Below are 22,461 nucleotides of genomic sequence, written 5' to 3'. Positions count from 1 at the left end.
AAAATGCACAAATCCTTTATCTTTTAAAAGTACATCAATATGACGACCTCAATTAAAACCTTCTAGTGTTATCCAATCCACCTTATTTATATAGCAGATTTAAAAAAACAATCAAGTTAGCAAAGTGCTGCACAGTGAAGTAAAATAAGTTCAAACACACAGAACATACAACGCTGTCAGAAAATGAAATGGAATAAAATAAAAGAATCATGATAAAACAAATAAAACACTTTAAAATTAAATAATAAATAGAACAATAGAATAAAACACTGCAAGAGCAAATGAAAATACAATAAAAGAACAGAGAGAGACCACACAACTCTCATGCTGGGTTAAAAGCCAAGGAGTAAAAATATGTTTTAAGTTTGGATTTAAAAGTCTGCAATGTTGGGGACAATCTCACATGGGGGGGCAGCTCGTTCCACAGTTTGGGGGCCACTGCCAAGAAGGCACGGCCACCCCTGGTTTTCAGCCTGGTCTTAGGGACCACAAGAAGCTGCTGTCCTGTAGACATCAAAGACCTTGCGGGAGTGTTATGTGCAGAAAAAGTCCCCGGCTGATATGGATTCAAATTCAACATTTACAAATGGGTGCAATAGCAGAATATGGGGCTACAGTTGTCATGTAAATGATGTGAAGTAAAAAGTATGGCCTAAATATCCCACTGGAGTGCAATAGTTAAGAGGTTTAAAGTTACATAACTTGGATATATGTCCAAATTGTACCACAGATAAATACTTCAGTTATGCAGCATGCAGAGCCCTACCATAGACTGTAGAGCCCTACAGCTCTGTCTACTTGCTAGCAAAACTGTCCCAAAGCGTTATACGTTTTTTACTTTAAACACCCCCGACGACGTTATGGAAAATACTGCGTCATGATGGCAGGGGCGCTTTTTGTGTAACAACCGGTGATTCCCACACAGCACGTGACGACGTCGTGTGGTGTCGTCAGCTTCTCTCGACCCAGTTGTTTAGTCTGAGAGTCCAGAGCCGGAGGAGGAGGAGGGAGAGCGTATGTTTGAAGCTGCTCTCAAATAAACACATTAAAGGTAAGACGGTTCATGTTAAATGAGCATATGTAAGTCTCTATTGTGAGTAGGAATAGTAGGTATGTGTTGTTTTGGTTGAATGAGCGGGCAGCGAGCACATTTTGGGTTCAGCTCGCCGCGGTGAGCATCTTGTCTGTTCCCAACTGTCACCAACAGAGATATAAAGCAGTAACATAGCAGATAACGTTAGCAGAAAGGCTACATGTGCAGCTGCAATTCATCACCGAGAAACCAATTTGGCTTTACAAACAGCCTCCAGCCTCGCATCGTAAATGTGGGGGTGCGGCGTGAGGTCGTTTTCAGTAAATGTACACCAACCGTTTCATCATGCCGGGTATTTATAGGCTCACAGTATTATGGTCTGTTTATCTGTATTTTCATTCTGCACTGGCGGCCTTGTATCCCGGAGCTCTTGCGTGTAGTTTTGACGTTCCAGATGGTCGCAGTGTCGCATTTATCTGCGTTAGTGAGGCCTACATGGAGGTGCGCCCGCTGCAGGCGCAGCATGAAAGACGAGGCTCACTGTTTGTGTTGCCTCCATGTTTCTGTTCAGGTGTCCAGTATTGCACAACATCCAAATGTATTTTTCCTGCCATACCATTTCAACCAGATTACTGTTTAGTGCAGTCTTCGCCGAAAATCGCCATATTATGATTGGTACATCAGATTTATATAAGGGGTGCTTTCAAATAAAAGTTATCATGCTCCCACTTGACCAATAATATACTGACACCATAATAATATGTTGTGATACATTTCTACAAAGTCAGAATTAGATGGACTGTTTGTGGTTTCAGCTTTTCAATATTTGTTCTGGAAAACTGAATATATGCTAAATGTTAGTTTTATTTAGCTCGTAAAGCAAATATGTTTTATAATATGAGTGCTATAAACTCTTAAGTACAACAATCTACGCCTCACACAACATCAACAGAGGTGGTTAATATTTAAAGATGGCATGTTCTATACCACATTTTGATTAAAGTAGCTCAAATAAAATGTGTGATTTAAGGAGTGTGTCATTTCAAGTCATGATAATAATACAGATATTGGGATTTCAGCAGTTACTCTTTTTACTTTTTCAAATATTTGGCAACTATCCTGACACAGGAATCAATAATTAAGTAGATTTAAAAAATGAAAGATGTTCTGACTTTTTTATGATTTATCTTTTAAGTAATAATCTGAAAATGTGATATTTATTACGAATGAAATACCTTTTGTGTTGCAATCCAAGCTTTAGCTTTACGTACATTTGGCAGAAACTGAATCTGGAAACCTTTTATGATTTAACAACCAATATGGAAACCATTAACTTACTTTCCTGACAAATAAACCTAGATAGATAGATATGATGTTTTAAACTGTATGGTGGATTTACACATTTAAGCTTTTATCATATATGAGCTACCATAACAATGCTGTTACCAAAATCCTGTTTCCATGTATCTCCATCACCAAGAACTTGTCCGTAGCTCTGTGTAGTCTAGTCTTAGTAAATCTAAAAACAAGATTTTTTTAATGAATGTTTTTTTACATTCAGAGCCTGGCTAAAGATTGAGGACTTTACCTGAGCATGGTGTTCAACAGAGCAGAGAAACAGCTGCTCTGTTCTCTCCTCACAGCTTGTCACAAGGATGTGCATCATCATTATGCAGCGTGAATAAAACTTCTCAACTGACAACAATACAGTCTTCAGTAAAGTGAGCGATTTAAAATGAGGGTTTTTATATTTAGTTCAAGGGTATTTTATATTTTGTGTCATCATACAGCTGTGAAGCACACTTTCACATGGTGCAGGAACAATTAATTTCTAATGCAGCCATGAAAAGAACTGCCTCATCTCACAAAAAGCCCTTCCTGTAGTGTCCCTAATCTTTTTGGATTGCAGAGGGGGATATTAAACATTTCAGATAGGTTGGTTTTGTTTACACTTCAGTTCTGTTTGGCTAGATTGGGATTTTCAGGGATCAGTGGGCTTATATGGAACAGAGAGGAGTGGTAAAGCTTAGCTATCCTGCCAGCATTGCCTCTAAAAATGTGCAACTTCTTTCAGATTGTAAGGACTGTACAGCTGCTTTCAGCTGTAAGGTATCCATTAATGATTAATTATGATGCAGCATTGTAAAGCTTTCACCACTCTTTTTTCACATTTCTTCCTTGTTATTACATAATGCAACCATATTAGGTTTAAAAATGTTTTTATTAGTTATCTGATAATGAAAATCTAATTGTTTTAAGAAGCTAGGCTAATGGTTTACCTTTACACTTTAAGTCAGCAGTGTGGTGTAACACTATGATGGCTTACCTAAAGTGCAGCCGTCTGTCGCAATGTGAGGTGTCTGCTGGTTTGACAGAGACAGAGACAGAGCCAGAGCTGCTGCTGACGAGGCTCGTCACAGTGACAATATCTTGCCAGACTGCTGCATCGGCTGGCAGCGACAGTGTAGGATTTATCTTCTGGGTGGTTTAAGTCACATTCTCATGATAGTGCTCACGATGTTATCATTGTGCAGTGAGTGCTTTAAGAATTCAGCTGGTCTTGGTGTTATGATTAGTGCAGCATGGGAAACAACCATGTGAAACTTTTCCGCCTACAGGTTGCAGTGATCACTCATCATGTGACCATGAAACAGCAGTTTAATCAAAGATAGGACTTCATTAAGTCCTCAATGTTGGTGCAATAGCTTTTAGACGACTTTTCACACACGACTTAGTCTTTACAATCAATGGTGTTTGCTCATTTTCTTATCATCCTCCAACAAAGATCACAACTTCAGACCTTTTACATGTTATGGCAGCACATGTTTTAACAAGCTGATCTCTGCAGAGGCACCCCTTCTTTGTGTGTCTGCTCCTTTTTGTCACCCTGTTTCCTGGTGTTGTTCAGCCATGTTGTTTATGGGTTTGTCAAGGTATTGTGCTAGCCTAATTGTGTTAACATGGCTCCATGGCTAACCCGCTGAATCCTTCCCTTTAACCTAATTCCACTAGCGATAGCTCAGCCCAACCCAGAGATAGAGGCAATGTTTTTATCCACAGCGTCCGGGGCATCTCCCATAAGAGGATTTGAATCCCCCACGTAATGCTTTAAAGGCTGCATAAACATGGCCTCCAACTGACTCTGAAAGAAATAGAAACTGCTCTGAGTATTTCCACTCTCACTTCTCTGAAGTAGAAATGAAAAGTAGAAGTGAAACTATTGTGGTTGTGGACCACATGGCATGTCTGTTCACCTTTTTATTTGAGTACCTTCATCTCTGTATTTCAAAAACTGTTTCCAGTTCCGATTTTTTTTCCTTGATTGAATAAAGCCTTCATTTAGTGGTCACACTGCACATAGATCAATGTCTCATGACAAATACAGGAAGGCTGTCTCTCCTGAATTAGCTCTTATGACTTCATCTGTCATTGGTGCCTCAGTCCCTTTGCTGCATGACGTGTTACTGTGGAGTTAAACCATCATACATGGACACACAGACCAGCTTAGAATAATTCAGCACCAAACAAAAGTCCCTTCTGGTAACCAGGACCTGAAACCATTATATGCTGTTGCTATTATTTGGAAATATGAATATGAATTCTCCCCACATTATCACATTTCCTAAGAAAGTTATGTACAAAATAAGCTGTAATTACAGTTATTTAAGATTTTCTATTTCACACATGAAAATCTTGGTATTAGGTAAATAGTTTAATGTCATTTAAGTTATTTTTAAATGAAACATCCTTAATATTCTTTAGTTATTACAGCCTTTCATAGCAAGCTATTTGAAAATAAGTTTTGTCGGCCGTGTTGTTTCGGTGAGAAAAGCGATGTGGCCGAAAACCGAAAATGCACTTTTGGGCCATTTTCGGTGGCCGAAATTTCGGTGCATCCCTAGAAGGAAACTGTGTTCAGTATTTATCAGCTGGTTGTTTTATGGGGACCTTTGAGATGAGGACTTTGGTCGGCTTAAAAAGCATGAGGTGCATTCTCGTTAATGGAATGTGATATGAAGTTTGTTTGTTGCAGACCTAGAAAACTGTTAGTGACCTTTTATTATCCATGAGATTATTTTCCTTGTGATTTCTGCCTCACTGACGACCGAACCTGGTTGGAAAAAGTTATCCAAAGGTTAAAGTCACACTGTATAAGTGCTTCAAATGGACCTTGAACAGGGAGAGGATCACATGCCCTGACAGTGAGTGTTATTGATTAGTTTAGCAGTCTTGGGTTTTTCAGTAATCTCTGGGTTACTTCAGTATATGGACAGGGCCCTGTCTTTTGTGTCAGAAGCAAGCCAAACCTCTCTGTGTGACAGAAATACAGATCAGATCAAAGAGAGTGTTCCTTGAAGTCTAAAAATAAACACTACAGTGAAAACAGTCAACCATGAAATAGATTTTCAAGTCATTCAGAAAAATCTGCTGCACACAACTGTTTCCCACTCTGTATCCCACCTTCAACAACCACTGTTGTCCAGACAGCCGGGAGGGATTTGGCTGCTCAGGTAATGACTATAATCCGTTATGATCTTGACAGGAACTGTCATTATGAAGCAGTGCCTGCACTTGTCATCTTTGTTTGCTTTCCCTCCTTACTGGCTTTGTGATGGACTGACAGGGATCATGAGGACACACTGGAGTCTGGAGTCTTTTCCAGGACAAGATAGAGCAGTGTTGTGTAATGCTTGCTATTAATTCAGTGTGGCCTTGAAAGAAGGGGGAGAAGGAGACCTAGAGAAACAGCAAACATGATTTTATCCCTTTAATCTGCCTCTGAATTGTTTGTTTGTGCTTTAGGTGTGATTGATGTTTATATGTTTGTGAAAGAAGAAACAAAAGAATTGAGAGTATGCTTGTTTCTGTTTCTGTTTGCGCATATATTTCTACACAGAAGCAGTAACCAGCCCTTGTGCGACTGTGAAGCCGTTTTTTGCTGTCCACTCAAACTTTCTTTTGAAGTCAGCAATCAGGGGAATTGATTTTGGCTCCCACCCTGCCTAGCAGAAGATTTCCTCTGGGCACTGCAGGCGTTAGAATAAAAGCTGTACCGCACATTTGAAATCACTCATCAACCTTGTGAATATGACCTCATGTACAAGAGATTTCTGATTTCTTGTGTGAAGCTCTTTTGCGCGTATGAAAGCTTCATTGGCTTTTTAAACGTCACAAAAAGTGGTTGACTGTGATTGTGCAGCTTGCTTGTACGGAGGGAGGATTGCTGCAGTAATGACCAATATGTCAGCACTCCAACTGAAGCAAAGTACGTTAATAATACATTAAGTTACTAGGGTACCAGATGTGTCCATGGAAACACAGTCCACACTGGGGTGGACAATGTTTACCGTCTCCACATCTCTCTGGCATCATCCATCCCTGCCCGTGCTTCTCTTTCTGACCTCAGAGTCTATATAGCCATTCACAGTTTTATGTAGAGAAGACTATAGGACTGTTGTCAACCCCGAAATAGATGAAAGTATTAAAACATCAATACCATTGACTACAGTATACATTGAATGGACTGTGTCACTTCATTTCCGGCCATATTGAGCTTTGAAGCCAAAAGATCAACTCCACAGGCACAGACATATGCACTGTTGGAGCCAAGGCATGCACACAACATTGCTGGATGAGTCCCAGGACTGACGTCACACCTACAATGCTAACCAACACATGTAATAAACATAAGAATGAAACATCATAGAGCTATCAGGTGGGTCCAGTCCACAGTGGAACAGATTCATGAGTTGATTTGAAGCAGACACATATTGGCTTTTGGAAAGTCCTCCCCTCCTCTAAAATTAGCACTTGGACATAAATCAGCCTAGTTAGAACTATCATGACTGAAACAATGTTTGAGAAAAATCTTTTTGAAGTGTATTTTAATTTCATAGTTAGACCGATGTTCCCTCTGGAACTACACTGTGTTCCAAATTATTATGCAAGTTGCATTTCTGTGAATATTTACAAAAAATATGTTAACAGTCATTTTCTAATTTGTCAGATGATGAAGCTGTATTTTTTAATAAATGCAGAATCTGCAGAAATGAGTGTGCCAAATTATTATGCAAGTTGGTGATAAGAGCATATTACTTGTGAAAATTAAAAACTAGGCCCCATTTTAAACGTTCTATTCAGCGAGGGTCAGAGGTCACTGGTAAACAGATTTAGTTTCTGATGACTTCTCTGCTGACACTATGAGCTGCACCTTATATGGTTTTCCAACGATGCTCTTTTGAGCTGTATTTCTTGCCATTACTGTTAATCATCTTCTTTATTATTGAACACAAGTTCTCAGTCGGGTTGAGATCAGATGAGCAGGCAGGCCAGTTCATGAGGCGATCGTCTTTGAAGCCCTGAGATGCCATCCTGTCTTGGGAATAACGTGAGGCATGTGATGGTGCATTGTCATGCATGAACACTAGCATCTTTTTCACTTTAGCTGAATGTCTTTTACTCCATGGAAGGACATTTTTACACCATCCTGAACCTCTTGGTCCTTTTCGGGTTCATGACACTTTAAAAATGCCCTTCTTAACAAATTTGAAAACGACTGTTAACAGTTTTTTAAAATATTCACAAAAATGCAACTTGCATAATAATTTGGAACACAGTGTATGGCAGAGTGAGTAATGTCACGACACAGACAGGGGAAGGACTCAAGCGCGGCACCAGTAGTCGTTTATGCAAAAATCGTGGTCTTTATTACGGAAAAAGGTCGTCACCAGGTGTCAGAGGATCAGGCAGAGGTACAGAAACGGCAGGCAGAGGGGTCAAAACGAAGAATCGGAACTGGTCAATACACAGGAGTTGATACTAAGACTAATTGCTGGAACACTACGAAACGTAAGTTGATCTGGCACCGAGTGAGAGGACACAAAGAGAATATATAGTGGCAGGGAGTGCAGGTAACCAGACACAGGTGAAACACATTAGGGAGGGGCCAGGTGATCACACAGGAGGGAAACAGGACGGGAACTGAAAAAGAGGGAGAGACACGTTAACATAAAACAGGAAACAAGACCAGAATGACACAATAGGGAACATGACAGACAACCATGACAAGTAATATAGTGTCTATGATCAATACTAATTGATTAATATAATTTTAATTATCAACTTTGATGATGGTTGATTTATTTTTTGAAACTAGCTTTTTTACAAAATGAATGTTATGTTAATTTATAATAAAAAATAAAAAAAAAGCATTATTATGATAAAATTAGTAAAAGTCATTTTAAAACACACCCAAAGTGAACCATTAGTAAGCAGGTCAGCCTAACAAAGTTTCAGTGTGATCTGATTAATATATTCTACTGTCTAACTCCACACTGTCAAGGCAAGGAGGTTGGCTACTTTTATAAGAAGTATTTTTAGTATTATTAGTGTTTTATTAATGACTTCCCCCATGTAGGGAGCCTCTTTCTAGGACTTCCTAGAGGGATGCTGTTACTACTTATGACAAATTTAAAGTTGGGCTGCTGCCTCCTCTTACAGTTTACTGTGTAATCTTTTTAAACTGGACTTTGTTTCTGCTACCAGAGATGTGTCTTCGGTTTATACTGAATAGTCAAACAATGATTTATGGGGGCGCAATTTTACTTTTGGAGTTCAACCGTCAAATTGCGCCTCCCTAAATCTTTTCTCTTAAAAGCAGTGTGACACTTGTGGTCTTCAGTGTCTCTGGTGAGGCTTCAACTCACAGCCTATTTCCAGCAGTAGATAACTTGCTGTTGCCCACTCCATCTCAGTGAAAAATAGACACATAGGATGAGTCTTAACTCATTAATAACTCATGACTTCTCTTCTTCTACTCTTTCATTTCCAGATGTTCCCAAAGCAGATGTCACACTTATTTCTAGACTTAACCTTACTTTTGTATTTTTCACGTCTATTCTGTTTGTTTTTTTTCAAGTTTTGATCAAAGTTGAGCACTTGGGAAATGAAATAAAATAGCACAAACAAGTAAGAAGAAAAAAATAGATAACAATAAATAAACCTTCTTCTATATATTTTCAGAAATGTAGCTTTGTTGGGTTGAAAGGACAGTTATAGAAGATGCACTAGTAACTTGTTGCTAGGCAGATGTTGAGTGTAGGCCAGCAGTGTGACTGTGCCACTCTTGACTTGTCCCTTTACACCAATGAGGAGATGCTACAAACACACTTCATCAGGAACTCTTTTATTATATTGAAACTATTGTGAGCTTTTTACAGTTATGTGATTTATCTGATCACGGCTGAAACAAACTCAATTTGTCACAGTTAGATTAAATAAAGATAACAAACATTTCCAGTTGTATCACGCAAAATGGAGTCAGTGTTTCCACACCTGACCTTGAACCCATGATGCATTTTCCTCCTGTTGTACCATGTATTGCTAGCCAGCACTTGAACACTGATTTCCTGTCACCTTACAAAGTGCTTAACCTTTCCCCTCTCTGAAGCTTTGGTTGCTGGTCTTCTGAGCCCATCTACTTTGACAATCCCTAAAACACTGCAAAGACCAGTAAAACTATAACTGTATCAGTTATAGGGGTAAATAAGGACATTAAGGGAGGTTACATAGCATCAAATGATAACATAGCTGTATTGTAATATTTGTGTTATAAGGAAATGTGCCGTAGCTCTTCTCTGCTCAACTCTGTCCTCTCTTCCGGCTGAATTGTTTGATTGCCTGTCACCTTTTTAATCAGGTAAATGTAGCATTTGTATCTCTGCCAGTTCGGCACAGATAATGTACCATCATTTTCTCCTGCTTTCTGTTGGGACTTGAAAGATGTAATAAAGATTTTCAAACTGTACATATGATCAAAGCATAAATGTAGGCTTTGGATTTTTATCCCAGTACCTGTGTAATGTATATTACATATAGATGTTAGAAAGAAACTAGTCCTAAATCTACGTATCCTCTTCTTGCAGATATTTCTAACAGCCGAATAAATCTTCAACCACACCATGTCCCAGGACAAGAGTGGATACCCTGTTATGGGTGAGACCAACCCACTTCATAACAGTGTCTATGGTCCCCCGCAGCCAGGTTTTGGTGTGCCCCCGCCCAACTATAGCCAAGCTCCAGGAGGACCATACCCACCAGCTGCTGGCTATGGGCAGCCAGGCTTCCCGCAGGCAGGTCCAGGTTTCGCCCCAGGTCCCTACCCTCAGATGCCTTACCCGCAAATGCCCTACCCACAAGGACCCTACCCTCAGGGGCCCTATCAGCAGCCAGGCTTTGCTGGAGGGGATCCCATGGGTGAGTGCTGACGGTTTTACTTGTATATAAATTCATTATTAAAGAGAGACGTTTCTTCTTCAAACCACCTGATCCGTTACTATCTGACACCTAGATATGTCACATTGGTGAGCATGATGTACTGTAGACAAATAGTGGCACTGTATCCACTAATATTAATTACTATTAATATAAGCTCTTCAAATCATCAGGGGCTGCTCATGCTGCTTTGCATGTTACTTTGACAAGATCAAGTCGTGATCATTTATTACTTTTACTCTCTGGTCAATAAAGTTGTATGAATTTCATGAGTTTGAATGGAAACTTCTCTGCAGAGGATTTAAACACTAAAGGATTTTGAATACTAAAGATACACATGCCTAGCCAGCAAGAAAACACATCGTCGGCTCCACTTTAGAGCTTGAGACTAAACACAGATGACAGAGCAATCAATGAGATGATCGATAATAATCAAAGTGTGCTGAAAACGCCACAGACACAGGTCAATTTGTATGGCCCACTTTTTGTGAGTTTTTGATTGTTTGTTATTGTGTTACACCAGCACCTGCAGGCAGCCCTGGTTACCATGGTGATGGGCCCCCATCTTACTATGACAATGAGGAGTTCACCAACTCTGGCTTTGAGGACAAGACCATCCGGCAAGCCTTCATCAGAAAAGTGGGTTATTTAATGTTTGAAATTCATACAAGTGTCCATAAATTAACGTATAGCATAAAAATCTGTACTGTATGTAATTACGTATAAATAATGGCAACCTTTTCTCTCCCAACAGGTCTTCATGGTTCTCACAGTGCAGCTGCTGGTCACTTTCTCTTTCGTTGCCGTCTTCACCTTTGTGGATGAGGCCAAGTTCTTTGTGCGACGTAATCCATGGACATACTATGTGTCCTATGCGGTCTTCTTTGTGTCTCTGATCGTCCTCAGCTGCTGTGGAGACTTCCGCCGCAAGCACCCCTGGAACCTTGTTGCACTGGTGAGAAGTCCACAAAAGTATGATGAACCATTTGTTAAGTCTGCTAACGTGGTGAATACACATCTGTGCCTATCTGACAAGTTTTGTTTACCAGATTGATACTCATTGAAAAGATTTTGGGATCATAGATGTAGCAGTTTGTATGGGTAATTCGGATGTTAAAATATGAAATTAGTATTTCAAAATATAATAATTTTAATTGATCTTTTTTATTTATATTTATAAATTAATATTTCGTATAATTTTCCTCGTATAAATCAATGGGGCACCACCCAGAGTCAAAATCTGGGGATCAATCACAGTGATCAATTATGAAAATGAACACTAATGATTGACCAATTAAAAATCAGTCTTGTACAATTTAAATCTGAAGTTATGAATTATTTACAAACACATTGGCCCACCCTGCTTCGAAATGAATATACAGACAAAATCCTTTATAATATATGAAGTTTAATGTAAATAGAATGATGAATAGGTTATGATTATGGCAGATAATGAACATAGATGAATAACAGACAAACGGATAAACAGACAAATATACCTTTGAGCAAGGATGGCGAGTAGTACACTACTATATGATTTAGTGATAGCGATTTAGTTTAGTTGTTTAAAACAGAGTTTTAGACACTAATTTAAATCTCTGATTTGGAAATATAGTAAAACTATGGGACTTTCAGAATGAAGCCTAAATCAACTTCGACCACAGAAAAGAACAGTCTTACTGTCATTCAGAACTGTCAGCGAGTCTCTGATGGGTCCAGAGGAGTTTGCACACATCTGGAAAAAGTTAAACACCGGGGGGTTAAGATAGGTCTGTTTTGGGGTGACCTGGTCTCTGGTCACCTCAAAGAAAAGAGTTTCTATCCTTCATTTTGATAACGTTTTTCCTGGTATTTTGAAAAACTCACATGCGCTGTCCTCGCTACATAGATATACCAAAGAACCTGAATGGAAAGCTGGAAATGCTCCTGAGATTAAAATGTTGTGTAGAGGAAGCCTAATCCCTCTCCCATATTCTGCACTTATGTGTTATCACGGTTGGATTATATACACCAGATATTCAACACCCAAGGACACAAAAGGGTGCTCTGAAATCATCATTTGAATCGACAACAAGTGATGTTAATTTGTGTTTCTGTGTCTTGCAGTCCATCCTGACCCTGAGCCTCTCCTACATGGTGGGCATGATTGCAAGCTTTTATGACACAGAGACTGTCATCATGGCTGTGGGCATCACTGCTGTGGTGTGCTTCACTGTCGTCCTCTTCTCACTACAGGTCAGTCCTCACAAACAGCTCTTCGAATAAATCAACGGTTTTCTATGCACACAAACACACATTATCCCTCCTTCTTTGTCATTCCACCTGTTTGAGAAATAAAAGTTAAAATGTTGTTTTGATTGTTATGAAAGTCTACCACATCTGCACACTGTAAGATCATTCTTGTGCAGCAGCCGTATCAAAACAAACACAATTTCACAGACATGATAGGAAGTCCTGAAAATAAAAGGTCTCATTTTTTTATGAGAGCTTATCATTTCTAACATCGTATCTATACTCTCTATCCGTTTTTCCCTTTTGTCTACTAAAGAGCAAGTATGACTTCACTTCCTGCCGGGGCGTGCTCTTCGTGTGCCTGATAGTGCTGTTGCTCTTCTCCATCCTCTGCATCTTCATCCGCCACAGGATCCTCCACATCGTCTATGCCTCCCTGGGGGCCCTGCTCTTCACCTGCGTAAGTTTCACAGTTGCTTGGTGCTCTCCAAAAGTAACAGCCCTTTTCTATCACGTTCAGCTATGGTGTTTGCTTGTATCTATCTTTTACTGTTATAGTCAAAATTACAACAGTTTTAGTCCCTTCACCTCTGTAGCAAAGACCTTTGCTTTCATCAAAGTTCTTGTCTGTGAGCAAACTCTCTTACTGTGTTATTGGTATTTATGAGGAAATCGCGTCTAGCCATCTGAATGTGGTAACTTGCTCCTCACCATCACTGGCACACAGACAGTTTTACACCTTCAAGTGAACTTAAATCTGCATAATAAGGAATAATTTCATCTGCAGAAAGTTTAAGAATATCATACAAACCAAGCAAGATTAAAATATGGGACACTGACTGTGTTATTAAGATCTAAATATACGACCATGCATCATGAGAGCTAGATTCAACAAAAACAAATGTCAAAACTCAATGAATAATTTACTATAAAGAGGTTTTTGGCTGACCGAAGAGGGAGAAAACTCCATGAAGATAAATCTACAGAAAGATTTACTAAAGCAGATAAGATGTGATTTAAAGCAAGCACTAAGCAAATAGTACAAGTTCTTCTATGTTTGTCTTTACTGTTGCTGAAGGCTATGTACACAAAAATCAAGAAGATAGGTTATGTTTGACAAAGCTGCGCAGTAAGTGTGAAAGGAGAAGCTCATGGGAGGAGGACGTAGTCAACAATATGAATAGAAGCATCAATGCAAGTTCAAGCCAAAGTGGGTATAACATTGAAATCAGTCCTGGATTGGTGGGGATGTGTTGCTGGAGGTACTGCTGATATGATGAAATTAGATTCAGAAAGTAAAAAGATTCATGAGAATAAATGTTTATCAGGCTGCAAAACAACACAAAATTATCAATGACAATTTCTAAGGTATTTCCTAATGTGAAATGAAGTCTTTTGTTGCAAATATCGCACACTAAGAAAAATAAATACTGTACGTGTTATCTATGTCAGCACTGGAGAATAATTTCAAATTGCACTCAAGCAGAAGTAACTTACATAAAAATAAAATTTATGAACGGTACATGGTTTAAAAATGTGCAGCTGTAATATTTGTGATTTGTTTTGATGCTTTAAGGTACTTGACACATGTCTTTGTGAGCTGTTTACCATGACCTCAGGATAAGGCAGTATTTGTATAAGTTTGGTCGGTGTTAAACATACCACCTAAATCCTCAGCTGGTAAAACAAATGAATTTCATTTTTCCCTGCAGTTCTTGGCTGTGGATACTCAGCTTCTCTTGGGCAACAAGAAGTTGGCTTTGAGTCCAGAGGAATACATTTTTGCTGCCCTCAACCTCTACACTGACATCATCAACATTTTCCTCTACATCCTCGCTATTGTGGGACGCTCCCGTGAATGAAGCTGCACCTTCAACTGAACAGAAGGGAGAAAGAAAAAGCCTCCCTGTGTCATAAAATCCCACTAACATCCCCATATTTTCTCCTTTGAGATTTTCCTTCACATGATTTTGAGTTATTTTTTAACCAGGTAGTTGTGCTGTGAATGAGATGCAGTATGTCATAAAATGCAGCTGAGAGGGTCACTATTTATTCAACATAAATATTTGTTGCTAATGACAAAGTAAACAAATGTGTGATCCCCTCAATTTAGACCACTCTGCTTGCTGTAACTGTCCCCTGCTTCTACTAACACACAAGGCTACATAATGTCTACATTACCTACCCTCTAACTTCCAGTATGGCTCTGCACATGCAGTATAAACACATTATCCTGTGGGTGCTTGGCACTCCGCCTTGTCTTGCTGCAGAGATGAAAGAGAAAAAGAATAGAAAAGGTATCAATAGTGCTTGGTATTGACGTAAACCAGCTTTGCCCGAAGAGAAGAAGTTAGTGCTAGAAATAAACACCACCTTAAATCTGTCTTTTTCTCAAACTTAACCCTCCCCTTTCAGCCTGCTGGTGTAAAGTAACTGCATGGCAACACTGGAGACACAACTAAAGATGTGTTCAAGTTCTTTACAACTATCAGAGGAGTAACTCTAGCTTGCTTGTCACAGCTGTAAATAGTTAAGTGTATTATTGTATATGATGCCAATACCCCTGCCCCTGAAAGGCATGCTGGAGTGATTCATATGGATATGTTGCTTTTTGGGGAAAAATATGCTCTGATATCAGAACTTTGTTCACCCAGTACAGTAACTATAATCTTTTAATGGCAAAAGAATGAAGATAAATGTTGGATGTATGACACACATAAAGCTATATATATTCTTACAGAATATCGTTTTAGGAAAGAAGGACATTTTTATTTTGAAATTGTTTGTATGACTCACTTTTTTCCTTTTTTATTGACCTCATTAATTTCCTCTCACCTGGCATTTAATGTGAAGTGACAATTTAGTGCTGTTTTTTTTGTTTTGTTTTTTGCTTTAACACTAATGTGAAATATTAATAGAAGTACTGGAATTTCTGACAACTTTTGATGCGAGCTAATCAGAACTGATGACACAACAGACTTGAAAGACATACTTATCTATTTATTGAGGTTGATGTAGATAACAGGGTTGCAATAAGCTAGTCTTGAGGAAACAAATCCAGATTATATTTAAGAAACATAAAAAACTGGATTTCTATCATTTCTTTAGCTGTTACTCACCGGTTACACTTAGGTAAACATTGTGAAACAGACATAAGAAACCAACATGCACTGGAATCCTTGACACTCAACGCTGATCTTGAATGATACATTGAACATAAACCCTTTTTGTGTAAGTTCCATTTTGATTTTTCACATCTTGCATGACCCTCTTTGGTTTTTGCATGTGCTGAGAATGCAAACTTTACAGGTAAACCTATTTTGGAGAGAGACAGTGTTGTTTGGCAGCCCTGTTAGACTTTTTTTAAGTCTTGTGTTTGTATCTAACTTAATGTGTAAGTGTATATAGAACTCCATAGTGGTTTGATGTGTATAGATAAAATAACTTTGGGGCTTTCGAGGTCTGTTTGCACTGTATATTTGCATTAAATTGAAGTAGAACCGCATTCCTCTACACTGCTGTTCGCTTTTCATTAAAACTGATACAATGTAAAAGTGTGTCTTTTTTTTTTCTGTTTCATCTGTTTGACAGAAATTGTCCACAAGGTAAAGCAAGTGTACATGAAGGGTCTTTGTTCTGGCATTTTTCTGATAACTAAACTAACAGAACAATAATCAACATAGCCAACATTATCAGCTGATTGTTGCTGGCCACAGATATTATATCAGCTTGTTCAACATGTTGGCAATATGCTGTATAATAAGTTGCAGCAAAAAATGCTTGACATACGCATTAGTTCATTTGCAAATATGCTTTCACTGCAGGGGTTGTCAGTGATAGTCCAGGTTTCTTGGCAGTTACTGTAATTTTGCTTACCTTGGTTTGATGTCTGTGAAAGATGGTTTCTTTAAGGGGTGCTGGTGTAATGTAGATGACCAACTGAATGGGCTGTCGGCAAGAGACGATGAGAGGACAATGAGACGAGCCTTTCAGTCCAAAGAAGACTTTTTTTTTAGATCTGATTCAACTGGTTAGTCTCTTGGAATGATCAAACACAGGTAACATAAATTATGGTGATTGTTATCATTCATTCCATCAAATTAACAACTGTAAATAAATACATCTATACAGCTATAAGGCAAACTAATAAACTACACATTTTAAATAAAGGACAACTTACACTGAGTCTTATAACAAAGCATGACACAAGGTATGACCTTTTCAGTAGTTTTAATCTGACATACTATTAAACTTAAGGAGTCCAAATTAAAGTTTTTGTTAATTTGAAAACAAAAAGAGATATTTGCCATTAATTTTAACGTTTCTGTGTTTCAATTCATGGTTGTTGTTTTTTAATGTATATACTGGCACTGGCACCTGCTTCAGACATTTAGTATCTGTCAAGTTAAAACTACTGAAAGTTCATATCTTGTGTCATACTGAAATTCAAGAATGGGATCATAATCAGAAAGATAATTAAACTTAAGGGTTAAAATAAAATAATCAACATCCTATGCATACACTTTAACCCTCATATTATCCTTGGGGTCAATTGGACCCCATTCAATGTTTAACGCCTCTAAATTAATGACTAACATCATTTTTTTGGGCTTCATATTTCGTGACTTTTCCTAATATGATGGGGAGAACTGAGAAAACAAAATATTCAAATGTTGATATGTTCCAATATCCTGTAAAAAAAAAATAAATCCGCGGCTGGTTTCACAGTTTGAGTGATGAAAATACTCATCACTGGGCACTAAGACGCTTTAAGTCCAGCTTCTCTTGCAAACGCAGAAATTCAAACTTTTGCTCCAGTCATAATTAACTTCATTTTCAAAAGTTAGCTTACGTTATTAAGGCGCCCTGCTTCTTGCTGAGCATTTCATTCATAGGCTTATAAACGTAGACGCCTCATTACGTGCTGGAGCACACTCCAGCGTCGCGGCCCTATTGGATTACCGTCTCTGGTGACAGGAGGGTTGAAGATGCTTAACGCCTTGTCACGTCCTCGTGCACACGTCATTCCACTTCGGACCAGCTTCGGACATAAAAAGTTTTAATAACTGAAGAAAATACTCAACCAACTGGATAACCATGAGTGATTCGGCAGGTTAGATGGTGTTAATTTAAGTAGTACTAGGAGCCGCTTCGTAGACTAATGTTTACAGCTTTGAAAATACTTCCTACAGTAATTATATGGAATGACCGTTAATGCTAGCTGCGCTCGAGCTACTCCACTGTTGGCTAACTCCATCAGCGTCAACACACTTTACTAACACAGTATAGAAACAGAATGGCTAAATGTCCATCATGTTTATGTTTATGAATATATATAGATATGTCTCTTTTGGAAATATTGACTTACCTTCATTTGATCTAGAAATGTCAGTCTGACGCATTCAGAGTCATTTAAAATAACTGGTTAGCTTGAGCATGATTTAACTATCCCAATCTGAGACGCATCTTACCATGTCTCATTCAATGCCAAAAGCTTGTAACAACCTCAATTTAAAAACAATGTTGAGACATTGACTAGCAAGGGTGAGCTGAAAGGCTAAATCATTGAGGGATACTTAAAAATGGTGAAAAGCTATATGCAGTGTAGTATGATGGAAGGTAATACCAGTACTATGAACTTCTTTAACTTTTATTTTCGCGCCAATAGGATTCAACATTGATGACGTGATGTATACCACAGCAGTGCAAGAAGGTAAAATAAGTCTAAGTTACACAAAGTAATAATCTATTCTTTCCCTCCATATGGCTGATAAACGTTTTCATTTGTTCATCCCATTGTCAGGTGGAGAAACAGTGGAGACCATACTTGGCAAAATAAAGAAGCTCGAACAAGGTAGTGGTTTATTGGATTGTCATTAGGGATACACCTAAATGAAAATTATTGGCCGAAACGGAAAATGAGGAAACAGAGGCCGAAAACCGAAAACCGAAATAATTTATTATGCAAATTATTAGTACCATTGCATTTATGGCTATGGCTGTGTACTAACCTCACTAGAATCAAGGCATTGCAATTGCATAAATTAATATTAATGCTTCCAAAAATAAATCAATTACAAAATTGACACACATACATACCTATATATGTATTGATTGATTCCTTCATTAATTAGTTCATTTGATTAATTCATAATTTTCCTTTTTATATAGTTGGTTCTTTAGGTAATTATATTTTGCGGTATTACAAAATGATAAGGTATCGCGCATGTGAAAATATGTTAACTCACTGTGACCCCCATCAAACCAGTCTGCAATGCAACACTATAGTCATGTCTGAGCCTGAGACCACAGAAAGAGGATTTTATAATCCTCTTCTCAGGACTTTGTAGCTTCTCACTAAATTTGTATTATCTGAATTTCCTTTTCTCTCCTCCTCCCCTGTTAAAAATGTATCCATCTACAGGTACTTTATTTACTCTTTGAGATTTGTCAAGGTATTGCAGCTGACAACATGCTGCTTCCTGTTATAGCCCTTTCAAAATAAGGTTTTTTGGACTATGTTACATAAGGGGACTTTTACTGTGAATGGCGTAGATGTATTGAAATACATCAGGCTTTGCGACAGGATTGTGTAACTTCTTTTTAAATTCTGATAACTTTAATTGAAGAATAAGAACGCTCTTATTTGTGTACAGATCTTTAGATGAGATATCTTCTTTAAACTAAGGAGCCAGTTTGGCGAACCCTTACTGCGAGGGAGTCACTGTCGTGTTTCACTTGTTGGTTTTTTAGATCTCTATTCACGCATGCGCGGTGCTGTGATGTGTTCCTCCTATATATACATATATATTTATACCGTCGGTAAGTTGCTTATTTGGCAGAGGGTACAGTAATGGAATCATCTGCTAAGTGCCATTGCTTGGTTTTGATATTTCATCATCGAGTAAACTTAGTTTAAATTGTAACACAGCTAAAGAATTGGCGCATATAAGTATCTTGACACTTTCGTTCTTCTTCGTGAAGACACACTTCCGCTTCCGCTGGTAATGTCTTGTCTAAATCTTTAAACACGTTTAAAGTTGTTCAAATAAGCACGTGAAGCACGTGTTTTGTGTCTTCAACAGGTAAACCGCTTTTGCTATGTGATAACGCTTTAACACGGAGGCTTTAGAGCGATATATAGTTTAATACCTGTGCACCAATGAAAAGGCAGGATACACAAGCCGTATGCTAATGAACACATCGTTTCTAAAAAACATTAACGTACTGGAATTATATCTTTAATATGTACACTCTAAAGGTCCGTTTTGACAGTACATGTAATGAGTCATAACAAGAATAAGTTAGCCCAAGCTGAAACTTAAAACCATGAGTAAGGTAGTTAGATGTACTGGTCATACCATTTGCTCACTGAGGAGTGAAATATCTTCAGTGAGGTACATCCTTACCTGTTACTCCATACGTGGAGTATCAGAAAATGATGAATGGGGAAGTATGAGATATGATTAAGATCTCCAGCTCACAAGGAACAGCAACACCTTGTGAGTCCATTCTGATAACTGTGTTCTAAATAAAATGAAACTACGAAACCATTGCTGATGATAAAGAAATTGAACTGCCAGAGTAGTGGAAGTCCTTTCTTCTGCGGAGCATGCGAACTGTTGACAGCAACATTTCATTCTGTTAAAGACCAAAGGTTTCTAGAAGGAGAAATGGAGGAAATGTCGTCATGCCATGACACTCTGCAGATAGAGCTGGATACATGTAAGGCACATTATCATTTGTAACATTTTGTTTGGAGATGTATTAATGTACTGTATGAATTATTTGTTTTTTCATTTAAAGTATTAAAAGTAATCGTTCTTTTTACAGTAAGAATTGAAGCTATTAAGCTGGAAGGAATCAAGGAAGAAAAAGAAGGTATATGCGATATAACAAAATATATAGTTTTCCTGTTATTTAATTATATTTTTACATTGAAGATCTGATGCCATGCCATCAGTTCATGCTTTGATCGACTTTGATTGTATAATGCTAAGTTTTTTTGGATTGTAAAAAAAGGCCTTAAATTATTACTGATTCATAAGCATAATTACTGTGACGTTACAGAGTGCTACAGGAAGCTGAAGTTCCAAGATGACGAGTCTGAGCAGGAGTATGTCAGGTGATTCCACACTATCTGGACAAAAAATACAAATTAATTTATTCAGCAATGAGGAGTGTGCTTTCATGTTTTGCTGACATACAAGTATCTTGTACCACTAGAGGGCAGCATAATCTTTTTTATTCTTTGGTGAATGTGTAACAGTCAGATTTGTATAAGTAGTGCCACTAGAGGACGCCCCCTAGTGGCACTATTTATACAAATCTGACTATTACATATGTCTGGTGTGAGTCATTTGTTCAAAAAGGGAACGCTTGTGAGATACAATAGTTAAATTATGACCATGTTTTGAGCCTCCCTGACTCTAAATCAAGTTCGAGCATGTGATGATTACATTATTGTCGTCATTAAACTTCCGAGGCATGAAGTATGTGTGCAGGTTTTGAATGTCTTATTGCATTTAGGAATCTTTTGCATAAACACTAGAATTGTTGTTTATGGAAAAGCATGTTTCAGATTTTGAAGATTCCAGATTTTTATAAATATTTGAACTTGTCAAATTAATTTTTTTAATATACTTTTTGATGTTCATGGTTTAGTTTTATTTTTAAGAAACAGAACCATAGACCACCACTTGTTATTCAAGGCCCAAAGTTTAAGGTGTTATCACCAAACCATACATCAAAGTTGAGAAGTAATGATCCTAGTTGACACATTGAACTTTGTAACTAGTTTCCTGTGCAGTACTTGAGACATGAAGTCATGATGTTTTAGTAATGATTATGCATTTTAAAAATGTGTATATGTTGCTCTGAGTCAAATGTTTGCTTTGCAGGCTGTTAGAGCAGAACAAGAAAAGTATGGAAGAGTTGGAAGAGTACAGAAGTGATATCCAACTGCTTAAGCTCACTCAACGGAAGCAGCGGTATCTATTCGAAGTGCAAAGACGTATTAAATTCAAACAACCAGACAATTAAATACAGTTTCTATATAATATTAAATATTAAAATCAGCCTTATTTTTGCAGCATGAAGTTTGAAAAACAACTTTGTGAACTAATGGAGATGCACAAGAGTCTGGAGGCTGTCTTTGTAAGTTTATTTATATATATATTTTAAAAATGACTAAACACCCTACATTGAAAACAAGATAGTGAAAATGTGAGTATTTCTTGTAATTGTTGATGACCTTGTCAATCAAATTTTTAATCTAGTTGCCAAAAAGTCTCCCAGATGAAATCGGAAGGGCTGAGGATACAAGACGTCAACTACTGTCGACACGTAAGCACCCACTCATATTTAATGAACATACAGACAGTGCGGTGAAACATTTCTTTTTCATATATACAACTAAAGTTTCACCTCTGGTTTGAGAGGTTTGTTGTATGTCATCTATTTTTGTTCTTAAAGTTCAAATGAAGTTGGATCAGCTGAACACCCTTGATGAGGAGCTACCGGAAAAAAAAGAAGCCGCAAGGGGCTACACCTGTAGAGACTGAGTGGGAGTAAAATGCATGTGTGTTCGTGCAGATATTTGAAGGAAAAGGCCAGTAGATCCAAATCTTAAAGTTAATCCGTCAGATATCAGCCAATGTTTTTTGTGCCCACTTGTTCAAAAGTATTAACAGTGATAAATTAAATTTTGGAGTTTGTTAGGCTAGTGATTACAACGTAAATGAGAAGTAAAATGTTTTGTGACTGTTGAGTGGTGTTTTTTTAGGCTAGTACTTTCCAGTGTTGTACTGTGTTGTTTTATAACCTTGTTTGTTTTTTAAATAAAGTTCTATAAATGTTGTAACAGGGCTGTCAAGTTGGCTTAATTGTAGGACCCTTAAAGAGCTTATGAATAAAATCAGTTC

At 37.9% G+C, this 22,461-nt stretch overlaps 2 protein-coding genes, 1 long non-coding RNA gene and 1 other non-coding gene across 7 annotated transcripts; 3 read left to right on the top strand and 1 right to left on the bottom strand.

Moving 5' to 3' along the window:
• Positions 1–741: 741 nt before the first annotated feature.
• Positions 742–16,092, top strand: grinaa (glutamate receptor, ionotropic, N-methyl D-aspartate-associated protein 1a (glutamate binding)). Of its 2 annotated transcripts, none has more exons than XM_034704668.1 (7): positions 742–1,051; positions 9,958–10,288; positions 10,830–10,945; positions 11,061–11,261; positions 12,413–12,541; positions 12,855–12,998; positions 14,251–16,092. In XM_034704668.1, exons 2-7 carry the CDS (start codon positions 9,994–9,996, stop codon positions 14,398–14,400), a joined length of 1,035 nt encoding a protein of 344 aa, XP_034560559.1. In that variant the 5' UTR covers positions 742–1,051; positions 9,958–9,993; the 3' UTR covers positions 14,401–16,092. The 2 variants fall into 2 exon arrangements, with proteins under 2 accessions (XP_034560559.1, XP_034560560.1); XM_034704669.1 differs by lacking the exon at positions 742–1,051 and adding an exon at positions 5,216–5,235 and having other exon boundaries at positions 14,251–14,400.
• On the bottom strand, positions 13,588–18,351 carry LOC117827855. Its single transcript, XR_004634294.1, has 3 exons — positions 17,907–18,351; positions 16,415–16,486; positions 13,588–14,802 (listed from the first exon to the last, which is right to left on the bottom strand). It is a non-coding gene; the product is annotated as an uncharacterized LOC117827855 (long non-coding RNA).
• On the top strand, positions 17,464–22,400 carry si:ch211-199g17.9 (uncharacterized protein LOC108180085 homolog). Of its 3 annotated transcripts, none has more exons than XM_034704670.1 (10): positions 17,464–17,651; positions 18,207–18,251; positions 18,342–18,395; positions 20,189–20,263; positions 20,372–20,419; positions 20,609–20,663; positions 21,439–21,528; positions 21,631–21,694; positions 21,817–21,883; positions 22,013–22,400. In XM_034704670.1, the coding sequence occupies exons 1-10, from the start codon at positions 17,636–17,638 to the stop codon at positions 22,099–22,101; spliced, it is 603 nt and encodes a 200-aa protein (XP_034560561.1). In that variant the 5' UTR covers positions 17,464–17,635; the 3' UTR covers positions 22,102–22,400. The 3 variants fall into 3 exon arrangements, with proteins under 3 accessions (XP_034560561.1, XP_034560563.1, XP_034560562.1); XM_034704671.1 differs by having other exon boundaries at positions 17,467–17,651; positions 18,342–18,392; XM_034704672.1 differs by lacking the exon at positions 20,189–20,263 and having other exon boundaries at positions 18,342–18,392.
• On the top strand, positions 19,925–20,056 carry LOC117828594. Its single transcript, XR_004634456.1, has one exon. It is a non-coding gene; the product is annotated as a U8 small nucleolar RNA (small nucleolar RNA).
• Positions 22,401–22,461: the final 61 nt, after the last annotated feature.

Source organism: Notolabrus celidotus, chromosome 16, assembly GCF_009762535.1.
Source record: "Notolabrus celidotus isolate fNotCel1 chromosome 16, fNotCel1.pri, whole genome shotgun sequence".
Classification (NCBI taxonomy): domain Eukaryota; kingdom Metazoa; phylum Chordata; class Actinopteri; order Labriformes; family Labridae; genus Notolabrus; species Notolabrus celidotus.
This window is presented reverse-complemented; position numbering and strand designations above follow the sequence as displayed.

Excerpts from the sequence above, each read along its gene's own strand:
- grinaa (XM_034704668.1), top strand. The coding sequence starts at position 9,994 with ATGTCCCAGGACAAGAGTGGATACCCTGTTATGGGTGAGACCAACCCA. Across the intron at positions 10,289-10,829 it reads TGCTGGAGGGGATCCCATGG|CACCTGCAGGCAGCCCTGGT; the intron begins GTGAGTGCTGAC and ends GTGTTACACCAG. Across the intron at positions 12,542-12,854 it reads TCGTCCTCTTCTCACTACAG|AGCAAGTATGACTTCACTTC; the intron begins GTCAGTCCTCAC and ends TGTCTACTAAAG.
- si:ch211-199g17.9 (XM_034704670.1), top strand. Across the intron at positions 20,664-21,438 it reads TCTGAGCAGGAGTATGTCAG|GCTGTTAGAGCAGAACAAGA; the intron begins GTGATTCCACAC and ends TTTGCTTTGCAG. Across the intron at positions 21,695-21,816 it reads AGAGTCTGGAGGCTGTCTTT|TTGCCAAAAAGTCTCCCAGA; the intron begins GTAAGTTTATTT and ends TTTTTAATCTAG.